This window comes from Chaetodon trifascialis, chromosome 8 (assembly GCF_039877785.1).
Source record: "Chaetodon trifascialis isolate fChaTrf1 chromosome 8, fChaTrf1.hap1, whole genome shotgun sequence".
Lineage (NCBI taxonomy): Eukaryota > Metazoa > Chordata > Actinopteri > Chaetodontiformes > Chaetodontidae > Chaetodon > Chaetodon trifascialis.
The window spans coordinates 17431949-17444118 of record NC_092063.1 but is presented as its reverse complement, the minus strand read 5'-3'; the positions used below and the strand labels follow the sequence as shown (position 1 = coordinate 17444118).

Genomic DNA, 12170 nt, shown 5'->3' with positions numbered 1-12170 from the left:
ATATAGAGATGTTTGTTTTTTGATGAGCTGTTTTGAACTCACCGTCCATTTTTTCTCCTCCTTTATACTTTTTCTTCCCCCGCCTCGCTCAACATTTATTTATAGAGTTTGTAAATTATTTGATTAAAAAGTCAGAGGAGGAAAAAAAACAGGAAGGCACTGCCCTCATTTTTTACCACGCTAAATGTTAGCGTATGGAAATTTAAATGTGTGGGTTTTTTTGTGAAGATTGAAATGGACATTGTCTTAATCATACATCTTATTTGATTGGTACAAATGTTTTGGGTGGTTTCCATCACATTGATGGTGTAATGACAGATCAGACTCTATTTTTTTCTACCCTCACCAACTCATCAAAACGTCGTCCCTCCCCCCACACGCTTCCCCTCCACACAGGGACGCACGTGTCTTCTTTTTTAACCTCTCCCCGGGAGAGCTTAACTTCAGAGCTGCTCTCCTCAAAGCAGTCATTAAACCCAGACAGTGGAGGAGCTTGAAGACCTGTTGTCCAACAGCTCCTCATGTCATGTCAGCTTTTCGGGGTTTGATTCAAGCCACCACATCACATAAAAGGGTTAACAGTTTCTCCCAGAGGACGCTTGGCAAACGCGCTTGGCCTGCACTCAAGCAAAAGCCTGGATGTTTGTAAATCTGGCTGTGCTTTTTTGCCTCGCCAAAACATTTGTGTGTGTGTGTGTGTGTGTGTGTGTGTGTGTGTGTGTGTGTGTGTGTGTGTGTGTGTGTGTGTGTGTGTGTGTGTGTGTTAACTCTCAGAGTCTCACTAACATATGCAGGTGCCCAGCTTACGTATGCTCTGCTAACCAAGCAGCTGGTTGTTTATGTGCTGTGTGTTTTGTAGATGTCACAGGTGAACCCTGGCCTGTTCAACACCATGAACCTGAAGACGGAGCTGGAGGCCGGCCAGAGCAGCAACGCCTCGGAGGCAGCACAGTATCTGAACAGAGTGTTGAAGAGGCCCGTGTCAGACAAACACACTGAGATCTGGAGGACGTACCTCCGCAGGTATAAAGCATGCAGGAGGTGCAGAGAGTCACTGTAGTTAGATTCACTTAGTTAGACTTGACTCATTAATTTTGATAGTGAGAAAACAGTCAGAGTGTTTAAAAGTACTGTTCACACAGTAAAACGCCCTTTTCTGTTAATACTATTCCTCACATACTTGTATTACTGGAAATCCCCCGACACATAAAGAAGCCAGTCTCGCAGGAATTTTTAATGACTTACAGTATGACAGACCTATAACACTTACTGTAAAATGAGCTGTTGAACCAGTTGTCTTCTGAGCGCTTGTTCGTTGAGAAACCGTAAATTCACTGTCTTCATTATCTGTCTTAAGGTTTGACATAGATGACTTCTGTGAGGCTCAGTGTGACTTCCTTCAGAAAGTGCACTTTCACTGCCTGGTGGAGGACTGTGGGGCACTCTTCAGCACTGTGGATGGGGCCATAAAACATGCTAAGTGAGTGTCACTCTGGTTCATAATCAGAAAATATATCCTTTCTGCATTTTCACTTTTGGCTTTATTGATCAACATAAAAATGAGCTTCCATCTTGTTGTTTTTCAGCTTCCACCTCCGAGCCACCTTGAAAGTGAAGTCGGAACCTCAGTTCGGTGAGGGCAAGGACTCTGGTGAGGGAGCCCCTCTGCAGCCTGCTGCTCCCGTCTCTATGGCCAACAATCCCTCCATGGATGTGGCCCACCTCACTTCCTCTGGTGGCTACAGCTCCCCTCCTCCCTCCCTGCTGGCCTGGAAGCAGCTGACTGGCAGCATCCCTCAGATGTCGGCCTCGATGCCCAACCTGCCGGCCAACTCCCCTCTGGCCACCACCTCTCTGGAGAATGCTAAGCCACAAGTGAAACCTGGTTTCTTGCAGTTCCAGGAAAAGTAGGAGGAACATTTATTTGTGTCTTATTACATCATGTTACAGTGTGTTTGTTTTCCTCTTTGGGCCAAGTGTTGATTAAACCGTGTTTTCCATTTTTATTCATCCAGTGATCCTTGTCTGGCCACTGACTGTAAGTACTCGAACAAGTTCCACTTCCACTGCTTGTTTGGGAACTGCAAGTATGTGTGCAAGACGTCTGGCAAGGCCGAGTCCCACTGTTTGGACCACATCAACCCCAGCAACAACCTGGTCAACATCCGTGACCAGTTTTCCTACTACTCTCTCCAGTGTCTCTGTCCCAACCAGGTGAGTGTGTGGCTTGATAACTCAGCCAGGAGCTGAATCACCTTCTGTCATCGCCCGGAGTTTTCTAAGCATGAAGTATGCTATCTATTAGACCAGTGTTTGAGGTTATTTGACTCAAGGCTTTCACAACCGCTGCTCCCCGTCTTCCATCTCTGCTGGAAAAGACAGTCGACTCACCCCAGTAATGCCTGTTTATATGTCAATGATGTCATTTTGACTGCTGCATTCTCCTCTCAGAAAAGGCCAATTTAGCTGATATTACCCAATAAATCATTGTCACTTGCACAGTAAACAAGGCTGTCTGGAATAGGGCAAAAATCAGGGGAATGCTTCGCAAATGAAACCTAAATGGCAGCCCCTGCCTGCTCTCATGAGCCTGTATTTGGAAAACCGTTTAAATGAATTCATTAATGTGTCGAAAATCACCCCTCTCACAAAAAGCCCCCTCCTCCTCCCTCCCCTCCCCTCCCCTCCCCTCCCCTCCTCCCCTTAGTCTCCATCTCCTGAACTGAGCAGATCTTATTTAGCCCAGTCCTGTGGGATCTGAGCCTCACAAACAGATGGTGGTGTACAAACATGTTAGAGAGGAGGGGTGTTTGGGGGAAGCCTGGCAAAAAAAGTCATCACACTTAGAAATGACCAGAAAGTGAAGGACTGTGAGAAGTTGATTATGTTTTTAGAGAAACTGTGTGTAGCGTTCTCTTTAACTTTGCGCACAAAGAAACATCAAATAATGGCTTTCAAACATTCACCGCATTTGACTCATGAAATGATGTGCCTCTTCTGCAGCACTGCGAGTTCAGAATGAGGGGCCACTATCACTGTCTACGGCCCGGCTGCTTCTTTGTCACTAACATCACCACCAAGCTGCCGTGGCACGTCAAGAAGCATGAGAAGGCAGAGCGCCGTGCCGCCAATGGCTTCAAATATTTCACCAAGAGGGAGGAGTGTGGAAGGCTGGGTAAGAAGAATGTCTTCTGATCCTGTATACGTTTTTACCTTTCTGTCTTTGCCTCTACATCACAAGCCCTCCGTGTCTAAACGCCCCACCTTTTGATAATATTTTACCAGGGGAGGTGTGTGGATTAAAGGTATTAAATTGAGAAAGATGTAGATTGATTTTCAGTGGATGTTGCAAGAGGATATTCTCTGTGTTTACAAAGGGAGAGAGACCAGTGTTGGCAAACACAGTGTCGTGCTATGTGAGTTGTTTAAGAGGCATGAAACAAGTCTGCCTCATAGGTTTTGTTGCCGTGTTTTGCATATTCACAATGGCACCTCAAGTCCCAAAGGTAGTCTTGCCTGTACTATATGAGCAATAACGTCAAAGGGGGCAATCACATCCAGGTTGTTTTCTTCTTCCTTTTGCCCCTGTCAGAAATGAGCAATTAGGTTTGTGTTTGTTAATTATCCGGCTTGTCTGGTTTAGCCTGTTTGTGTTCTGAAGCTGCGCCTCACAGCCACCGCTGCCATCACACACAAATGAATTAAAAGTGATCTGTTTTTTTCAGGCGGTTACACAAGCTTTTCAGAATGCACAGACAAAAGCAAACAAAAACAGGCCCTAAACAGCTGTTTTTTGTCCTCAGCCTGATCTGCCAACTGTATTGTTTGGGCTGGGGGAAAAAAACAGAAAGGATTACCATCGGTCGCACTCCAGTCATAAAGAATTGATGGGTTGCCAGTATCCATGGCAGCAACATTAAACTGAACACCGCTGATGATGTTACCTGGTTTCTGTCTCACAAAAGGCCCTCCATGTCACGGGGGTTACTGTTATTTGCTCAACTTTGCGTGTTTAAAACACTGTGTGTGCAAAAGCTATTTGATGACACAGACGTGTTGTGCTCTTAAACTGGGTGCCATGGTTACTGACATGCTAGCACCTGCCCAGCATGTTAGTCTTTCAATTATTTCTGCCTGCTTTTATATAATGGTATTTGATTAACAGACACAAAACGGAACATTCATTTAATTTGAAATCATAAAGCAATTAGAGGCAGACCGGTTAAAACACCAGAAAAGAACAGAAGAGTGCGAAGCAGACAGCAGTACAGTGGAGAACAAAAGGAAAAATGACAATAGAGATACTTTGAAAAATGAATTTAATATGGTAATAATTGTATATTTACTTTGGTTTGCAGGGGTGTGTGCGTTATTGGCCCACAGAAAATGAGAATTTATTTATGTAAATTCTTAATTGAATAAAGCATGTCAGTGTAATAAAAGAGCTCCACAGGTTTAGTGCACAGAAGCCTTGACTTGCTCAGTGTGACACTGGAGTGATCTAATATTCCTCCTACATGTACACTCTGAAACACTTTGAAACCCGATCCCTCTTTTGTCAGAGCTATATCATGAAATTAAAAAAACCTAAAAATATTTCACTTTGTGTTTGATCTAATCACAACACCGTCTCACTGATGATATTGCGTTCAGCGCAGGAGTTTCTCTCCGACGCCTCTCAACCAGCCAAAGATAAATTAATCTGCGAATGCAGAATTTACAACTGTTACTGGTTTCTTTTTGCAGGTTGTAAGTATAACCAAGTCAACAGTCACTTCCACTGCATCCGTGAGGGTTGCCAGTTCTCCTTCCTGCTCAAGCACCAGATGACCTCACACGCACGCAAACACATGAGGCGGATGCTGGGGAAGAACTTCGACAGAGTCCCATCACAGGTACGAACTCGCAAACGGTGACATCTGACACATGCTGAAAAATGTTATTATGTGAAAATACATGTGGAACACCTCAGTGAGCAAAACCAGGTGCTGAATAGTTTATTGAATCATATTCCAGCTAAGCCAAGTGCCTCACACACCGTTTCACAGAGAGATTACATTCATGCAGCGTAGATCCAGTTTCCTGTGATTAAGGCTCAGCCGTTTTGGTTTTTCCAGTTTGCTCCGAAAAAAATGCCCAAATATTTTAAAAGGAACGGATGCATTTAAATGAATTTTCACCAAAATTGTATGTTCCAGCAAACACATCCAGTTTTAGTAAGAAAAGGTCTTTCTCCAACAAGCGCCGCTCAGGGAATCTTATGGTTGTAAAAAGTGAAAAGAAAAATGAGAAAAAAAAATTCAGGTGAGCCTCTAAAGCATTTCACTGCCAAACATATTTTTGAGGACAGGTTTTCATTTTCAGATTTTTATGTGATTGATTTTAAAAAAAATAAGATTTTTTTTGTGGAGTTCACGGGTTATTCTGCTGAGTTATGTGTCTGCTTGGGTCTTTTTTTACATTGTGCTTCCTGCTCTGTGAGTCAGATTCAGGTGAAAGAGTTCATTCTGTGTCCTGTAACACCAAATATGTGTACAGTTCATATCCTGTCATACCAGTTGGTGACAAATCACTCTTGACATTCTTTTGATGAATTTTTCACACTGGAGTGTTCTCTATTTCCCAACTCAAGCTCTGTGGTACATCCTGTACTGTGTGTGAATTTCGACATGTGGATTTTCTAGTTTTCTGTTTTTTTCACTTTGAAGCCGTCATATGACTGAAGTGTTGGTTTCGTTCTTTCAGAATACTTTTGAATGCATGAGCAATTCCTGGTCGTATGCCAAGAGCCAACACCTGCATTAATGACACGTTGGTTCGTCAGACGCTTCCTTCAAAATGTGCCTTTACAGTGAACATTATTTGTTTTCCAGGTGATGCCACTTGGTCAGAGGGCGGATGAGATGCAGCATGCATCCGGTGTGATGTCTGGCCCTGTCGCGAACCAGCCTGGTGTCAACTTCTCCTCCGCCATCATGGATGAGACTGATGATTACATGGACTACATGGGAGGAGGGGGCAGCCCCTTGGGCCTCTCCTCTGAGTCCTCCAATCAGGACCGGAGCTGCACCAGCACACCTGTAGGCAACGATGGCTCTCCATCAGGTAAGATTATGTTTGAAAAAAAAAAAAAAAAGAAGACGTGGGAGGTTTTTGAGTGTCAGCTTGGAGAGCTTTAATAAAGTTTAGGTGAATAGTGCAGTACAAGTTTTCTCCTTACATTCAGCATCATACATCATGCATCACTCAGTCCACTCTCCACCACCTTACCCAGAATGCCAGCAACTTGTCATTTCGTACATTCTTCACTCGTGATTTAGTAGTTTGACTTATAATCAAAGGCATAATAACACATCAGTCATATTATATGGAGGTGATGACAATGCTGTATTCTTATGTTCTGAGTCGTGGTCAAGATCTTCTGCAGTCTGCCTGGTCATCCTCATAAAACATCCATTTTGAACATCAGTAGTCTGAGTTATTGCACTGTATGTAGCTTATTACATTTTCCTTTGGCCAGAGATCATCCCTGTGGCTCTGTGTCTACTTTAGTACTTTTAGCGGGTTGGATTGTGGGAGAAAGGACAGGAAAGGAGCAACGGCCTCCTTTCCCTCCAACTTACTGAATAAATGTGTTCTCCTCTGCTTTTTTCTGAATCTGAGCCTGCCTGTGATTTTCACATTTCTCCATGTGTTGCCAATATTGTCCACTACTCTCATCATTGTTGTTTTGGCTGGTGTTTGGGTTACTTGTCTTGAATGGCCCTCATTTTGTATCATTCTCTTATCTTTTATCTTTCCCTTTTTACCTCCCATCCCTGTGTGTGTGTGTGTGTGTGTGTGTGTGTGTGTGTGTGTGTGTGTGTGTGTGTGTGTGTGTGTGTGTGTGTGTGTGTGTGTGTGTGTGTGTGTGTGTGTCTGTGTCTGTGTGTCTGTGATTTGGCCCTTGTTTTTGTGTGTGTGTGTGTGTGTGTGTGTGTGTGTGTGTGTGTGTGTGTGTGTGTGTGTGTGTGTGTGTGTGTGTGTGTGTGTGTACCCGTCTGTGTGTTTCTTCCCCTCTTGTCTGTCCTTCACCCTCTCTGGTCAACCTGTCTCTCCAGGACAAGGCAACCCCGCCACCACCTCTGCTCCTACCACCCCTGCTGACACTAGCGCTACCCAAAATGCACCTCCTTCTTCCCCTCCTCCTCCACCGCCACCACCTCCTCCCTCTGCTCCTCAGCCTTGCCTCCAGTCCCAGGTCCCATCTCTCTCTCCTGCTCTCCTCCGACCTCCTCTCCCTTCACTCCCATACATCCTCTCTCCATCCTGTCTGTCATACTCTCTGCTCAGCGCCTCTCTGGGAGCCACTCGGAGTGTTGTCATGCCAACCAACACACCAGCTTTCAGCCCCATCATTGCCACTCCGTCTCCGGTTAAAAATGACGTCCCTATAGTTCAGGATGCTGCAGGTACTTATCCCCGGCGCAAACCAACACTGCAGCTGTCAGTTGAGTCCTGTGCAGCTTTTAACTGTGTGATCCAGCCTTTCTCTGCAGGATTATTGTGGAAAGATGAAAAAATAAACGGGGCTTTCTCTCCAGCATGCAACATTTGTGTAGAACTGATGAAACATGCATGCTTACTGAGTGGGTACCGTAACAGACCAACTGTGTATAATTACTTCTTATACACCTTTCCGTGTGTTTTCATGTTTAGTATTTCTAGGATTTAGAGATGGAGCAGTAAATTTGGCACCTGCGCTATGAAGCCTGGGCCTTGTTTAGCTTCCATTAACAAGACTGCATCAGCAGGCTCTTATTTTAATCATGCCTCAAGTTTTATCGAGGCCCACTGCTTCCTGTCTTGCAGAACAGGGATCACATCATTAGCAGTGACCCCAGGGTGTTGCAAAAGGTGGGTGCCCCCCATAAAACAACATGGAGATAAGAGGGTTGGTTAAGACCCACCGCTCCACTTCTGTTTGGAGGCTGGAGACACCCTGTAAAAGTGTCATGTTCCAAAGTCAATCTATCATTTTCCCCCTCCTTTAATCATTCTGGGAATTAGGAATAAAAAAATTTGTGGCTCTCTGTGCTTACTCAGCTGTGAACCACTTCTGGCTGAGTAAGGTTGCACATTAGACTTTCAACTAGAGCGGTCTCGCAATGTAATTTGCTTGTAGTTTGTGGGTTTTACTTTGTGAGTCAGTGATTATTCTTTAATGTACTTCCTTCCTTTCTTGCAGGCAACACCATCTCCATTCCCACAGCCACTGGTTCAAAGAAGCGTTTCTGGATCATCGAGGACATGTCACCGTTCGGCAAGCGCCGCAAGACTGCATCCTCACGTAAGATGCTGGATGAGGGGATGATGCTGGAGGGCTTCCGCCGCTATGACCTCTACGAGAACTGCAAGGACTCAGGCTGCCAGTTTTCTCTGAAGGTGACCCACTACCACTGCACACGTGAGAATTGTGGCTACAAGTTCTGCGGCCGCACCCACATGTACAAGCATGCGCAGCACCACGACCGCGTGGACAACCTGGTCCTGGACGACTTCAAGCGCTTCAAATCCTCACTCAGCTGCAACTTCCCTGACTGCCAGTTTTCAGGCAACAGCACCCACTTCCACTGTCTGCGCTGCGGCTTCCGCTGCACCGACAGCACCAAGGTGACGGCCCACCGCAAGCACCACGGCAAGCAAGATGTGATCAGCGCCGCTGGCTTCTGCCAGTTCAGCTCCAGTGTTGATTGTGAGATTCCCGACTGCAAATATAAGCTCAAGTGCTCACACTTCCATTGCACCTTCCCCGAGTGCAAGCACACGGTGGTGGGCATGTCCCAGATGGACTCCCACAAGAGAAAGCATGAGAAGCAGGAGCGGGGCGAGCTGCCAGCTGTGTCGCCCAAACAGGAAGGGGCGCACCACCTGGGAGGAGGCGTGTCTGCGGTCCCTCCGGTCTCTATGGGTCTTTCTACTTCCTCACCTGGTGGCCTCCACGGGTTGTCCCACACCATTAACAGCAGCGCTCACTCCATGCTCTACCCAACAGGCGGCATCGCATCTGAGTACAACCACCCATACCCACCATCCTCCGTCAGCCTCGACAGCTCCCTCAACCTGAGCACCGACACCAGCAGCTCCCTGTTCTTCCTGAAGAATGCAGTCGGCCTGGGTCTCAGCGACTCACTCGACCTCAGCAAGAAGATGCAGCGCGATGCAGCGCGATCCGGCCACAACCCCGCACCCCCGCTGGGTCTGCCGGCCGCTCAGGACGACACCACAGGAACATCCGGTGAGGCTGAAGACGACCTGTCACCAGAGGAAGAGGCGCATGTAGAGGAGGAGGAGGAGGAGGAAGAAGAAGAGGAGGAGGAAGAGGAGGAGGCAGAGGAGGATCTCAACACTGACTCAAATGATGACTCGACGGCAGAGCCCGATGGCGAAAAGGACAATGGCGAGAGTTTTGATGCTTCCGTTAACCACACTGATACTTCCCAACTGGAAAAGCAAGACGTTGGTCCATGAAAAAAACAAAGTGACTGTAGGAAGTGAAGAAAAACCCTGTGTACTTTGAACAAACAACAATGAAAGTGGCCTCATTTATCATGTTTAGAGACTTCAGATGACAACAAAAAACAACAGCGTGGAGAAGATGACGGCCCAAAATGATTTATTATGATGTTTACAAGATGACCAACATTATTAATTCAATTATGCATTAAAAAAATATGAACGGAGACACACAGAATTAGGCCCTGTTTTACACACGGGGCAGCAATGTAAAGCATTTTACTACACATCAGTCTTTTTGTGTGCGTGCATGTTTGACTTTAATTTATTTTTAATTCTTTTTTCACTTTTTTGTGTGTGGATAAACAAAAACGTTAGAAAAACAAAAACAAATCTCTCTATATAACTATATATGTAAGTGTGTGTGTGAACGATGATATACAAAAGGAACTTGCTGGCTCAGGCGACATGAACTGCAGGGCCGCGGACACGCAGAAAAAAAGGGATGTGAATCACTAAGGGGAAACAGGATGTGTTCAAACATTTGATCTTTTTTTCTGTGTTAATATTATTATTATTATTATTATTATTAATTATTATTATGAGACACTGAGAGAAAAGGGAGTTACATTTTGCTTGTTCCCACCTCTCTCAGGTGTTTTTCTTTGTTCTCAATGACGTGGAATTGACCAGTAAATGTTGGGTCAGTCTCAGCTGCAGTCGGGCGTCCAACAAGCCGCCAGTCTCAACAGTTCTCTGACATTCTGCTCGAAATGTTCGACTAGCACCAAAACCAAGCTCAGCCCTTGTAATTTAACCCCCCTGCGGAGGAATCAAGTTTGTGTGTGGATAGTGCACTTTTATATTAGCTGACCATGATGATAACGATGACGATAGATAACTCATAAGCATATTTAAAAATATTTTTGTTACCATTTGCATCTTTGCATTACAATGTCGTTTTGTTGTGTTGTTAGTCAGAAGCATATCGATCTGTAAGCAAGGCGAGGTTGTGATTAACGGCCGGCGAGTGGGGTCGAGGGGGGGCGGTCAGACTGACCAGAGGAAACGATGAGTCACTCAGACGCAGCGAGGAGGAGGACGGCAAAGGAAGCGTCAGGGAGTGTGTTTTACGTTGAAAATATACAGACAGAAAATGTCTCAACGGCATTTTGTTTTCCATTCACTATGGCTGTGGTTGAGCTCCTCTTGTAACGGTTTTTATTTAATATTTATGTGACCTTCCAATGAGAAATTTTTAGGGTGTTATTGCACTTTTTAGGTTCATTTTTACCGTCTGAAAAAAAAAAAATGATATATATCTTTTAACAGGGAATTTGCTTTAAAGATGTTGTTTTAGTTCACTTTTGCTTTAATGCACAAATAGATGTTAGTGTGACAAAGAACTGTCGTTCTGTGATTTATTTAAAGACTGGTTTTATTTTGCTTCTGTGATTGGACAGTTTGAAAAAAAATAAAACTTGTGCGCCAGAAAGAAATGGTGCCCTGATAAGAAACACTAATACGGACTGTGATTTTAAATTAATTCTTAAGAAGTCCATGGCAATGCTCACTTACTGTAGTACTAAATTATAAATCTGTCGAAGCCACCCTCTGGTTTATATTGAGCGAATATTTACGACCGAGAAGTTGACACACTGATCATGAGTTATCTCCTGAGCTTGGCATTGGAAATAAATGATCATAATATAGGGAATAATAATGTGTGTAGATGATATTCCTCCAGATATTGTTTTGAGAAGAAAAAAAAAAAGGTTGTACAGTATTTTCCTCTGTAAAAAAATAACTATATATGAACAAAATGCTCTTTGATGAACAGTTTCCTTTAAAAAGAAAACCGTTAAAAGGAGAAATGAATAATAAAAAGTTAAAAATTCAAATAGCCTCATCATAGTTTGCTTGTGTGCGTGACCTTTTTTTAATTACCCCCGATTTTTGGAAGAAGTGGTTCATACTGTAGCGTTGGCAGATTCCGCTGTGACATTTGCAGTATATATATTTTTCTTTTTCCAAACTATGTCAGAAGCTCAAACTAAAATACACTGATTTGAATTCATTCATCGATGTTTCTGTTTTATTTAATGACTCGTTTTATTCATTGTCACTTTTCTATGTGTGTGCTTTTGGTTTTTTCCCCTCATTAATTGAAACTCTTGGTTTCTATTTACTTTGCTGTGGGCATGCCTCGTTCACAGACTGAACTCTCTCTCGGGACTCTGCTGAAACGCAGAGGCGACATTTGTTTTGTTTTCTCATCGCTTGCTGAGATAACTGTAGGGGCTGGGAGACATTGTGCACTTGAATTTAGTTTGTGTGTGTGTGTGTGTGTGTGTGTGTGTGTGTGTGTGTGTGTGTGTGTGTGTGTGTGTGTGTGTGTGTAAAAGAGAGAGAGAGAGAGAAAGAGGGTGTAAAATAGGATTTGTAAAAAGTTGAAAATAAAGAAACTATAATTATTCACAATACACATGTAGTGCTTGATAGTGCTTCAGCGTTGGGTCACACGTGGAGGGGAAAGGTGCTGCTGGACGACAGCAGGGCAAAAGGTCACAGCAGCGACCTCTCTGTCTCTTTTTGTATCTGTCAGTGACACCACTGAAGTGTGTGTGTGCGCGTATGTGTGTGTGTGAGAGTCTCCCCCTGAGAGAGACAGATAG

At 44.4% G+C, this 12170-nt stretch overlaps 1 protein-coding gene across 6 annotated transcripts in view; it reads left to right on the top strand.

Moving 5' to 3' along the window:
* casz1 (castor zinc finger 1) overlaps positions 1-11877 on the top strand; it is a 167647-nt gene extending 155770 nt beyond the window's left edge. For 4 of the 6 annotated variants that reach the window (XM_070967988.1, XM_070967987.1, XM_070967986.1 and 1 more), the window contains 9 exons: positions 860-1023; positions 1358-1480; positions 1587-1907; positions 2016-2214; positions 3004-3175; positions 4747-4895; positions 5874-6105; positions 7101-7451; positions 8228-11877. In XM_070967988.1, coding sequence (XP_070824089.1) covers positions 860-1023; positions 1358-1480; positions 1587-1907; positions 2016-2214; positions 3004-3175; positions 4747-4895; positions 5874-6105; positions 7101-7451; positions 8228-9510 — 2994 coding nt within the window. In that variant the 3' untranslated portion in view covers positions 9511-11877. The remainder of the gene's footprint in view (positions 1-859; positions 1024-1357; positions 1481-1586; positions 1908-2015; positions 2215-3003; positions 3176-4746; positions 4896-5873; positions 6106-7100; positions 7452-8227) is intronic. The other 2 variants (XM_070967990.1, XM_070967989.1) reach the window with 1 other exon arrangement.
* Positions 11878-12170: the final 293 nt, after the last annotated feature.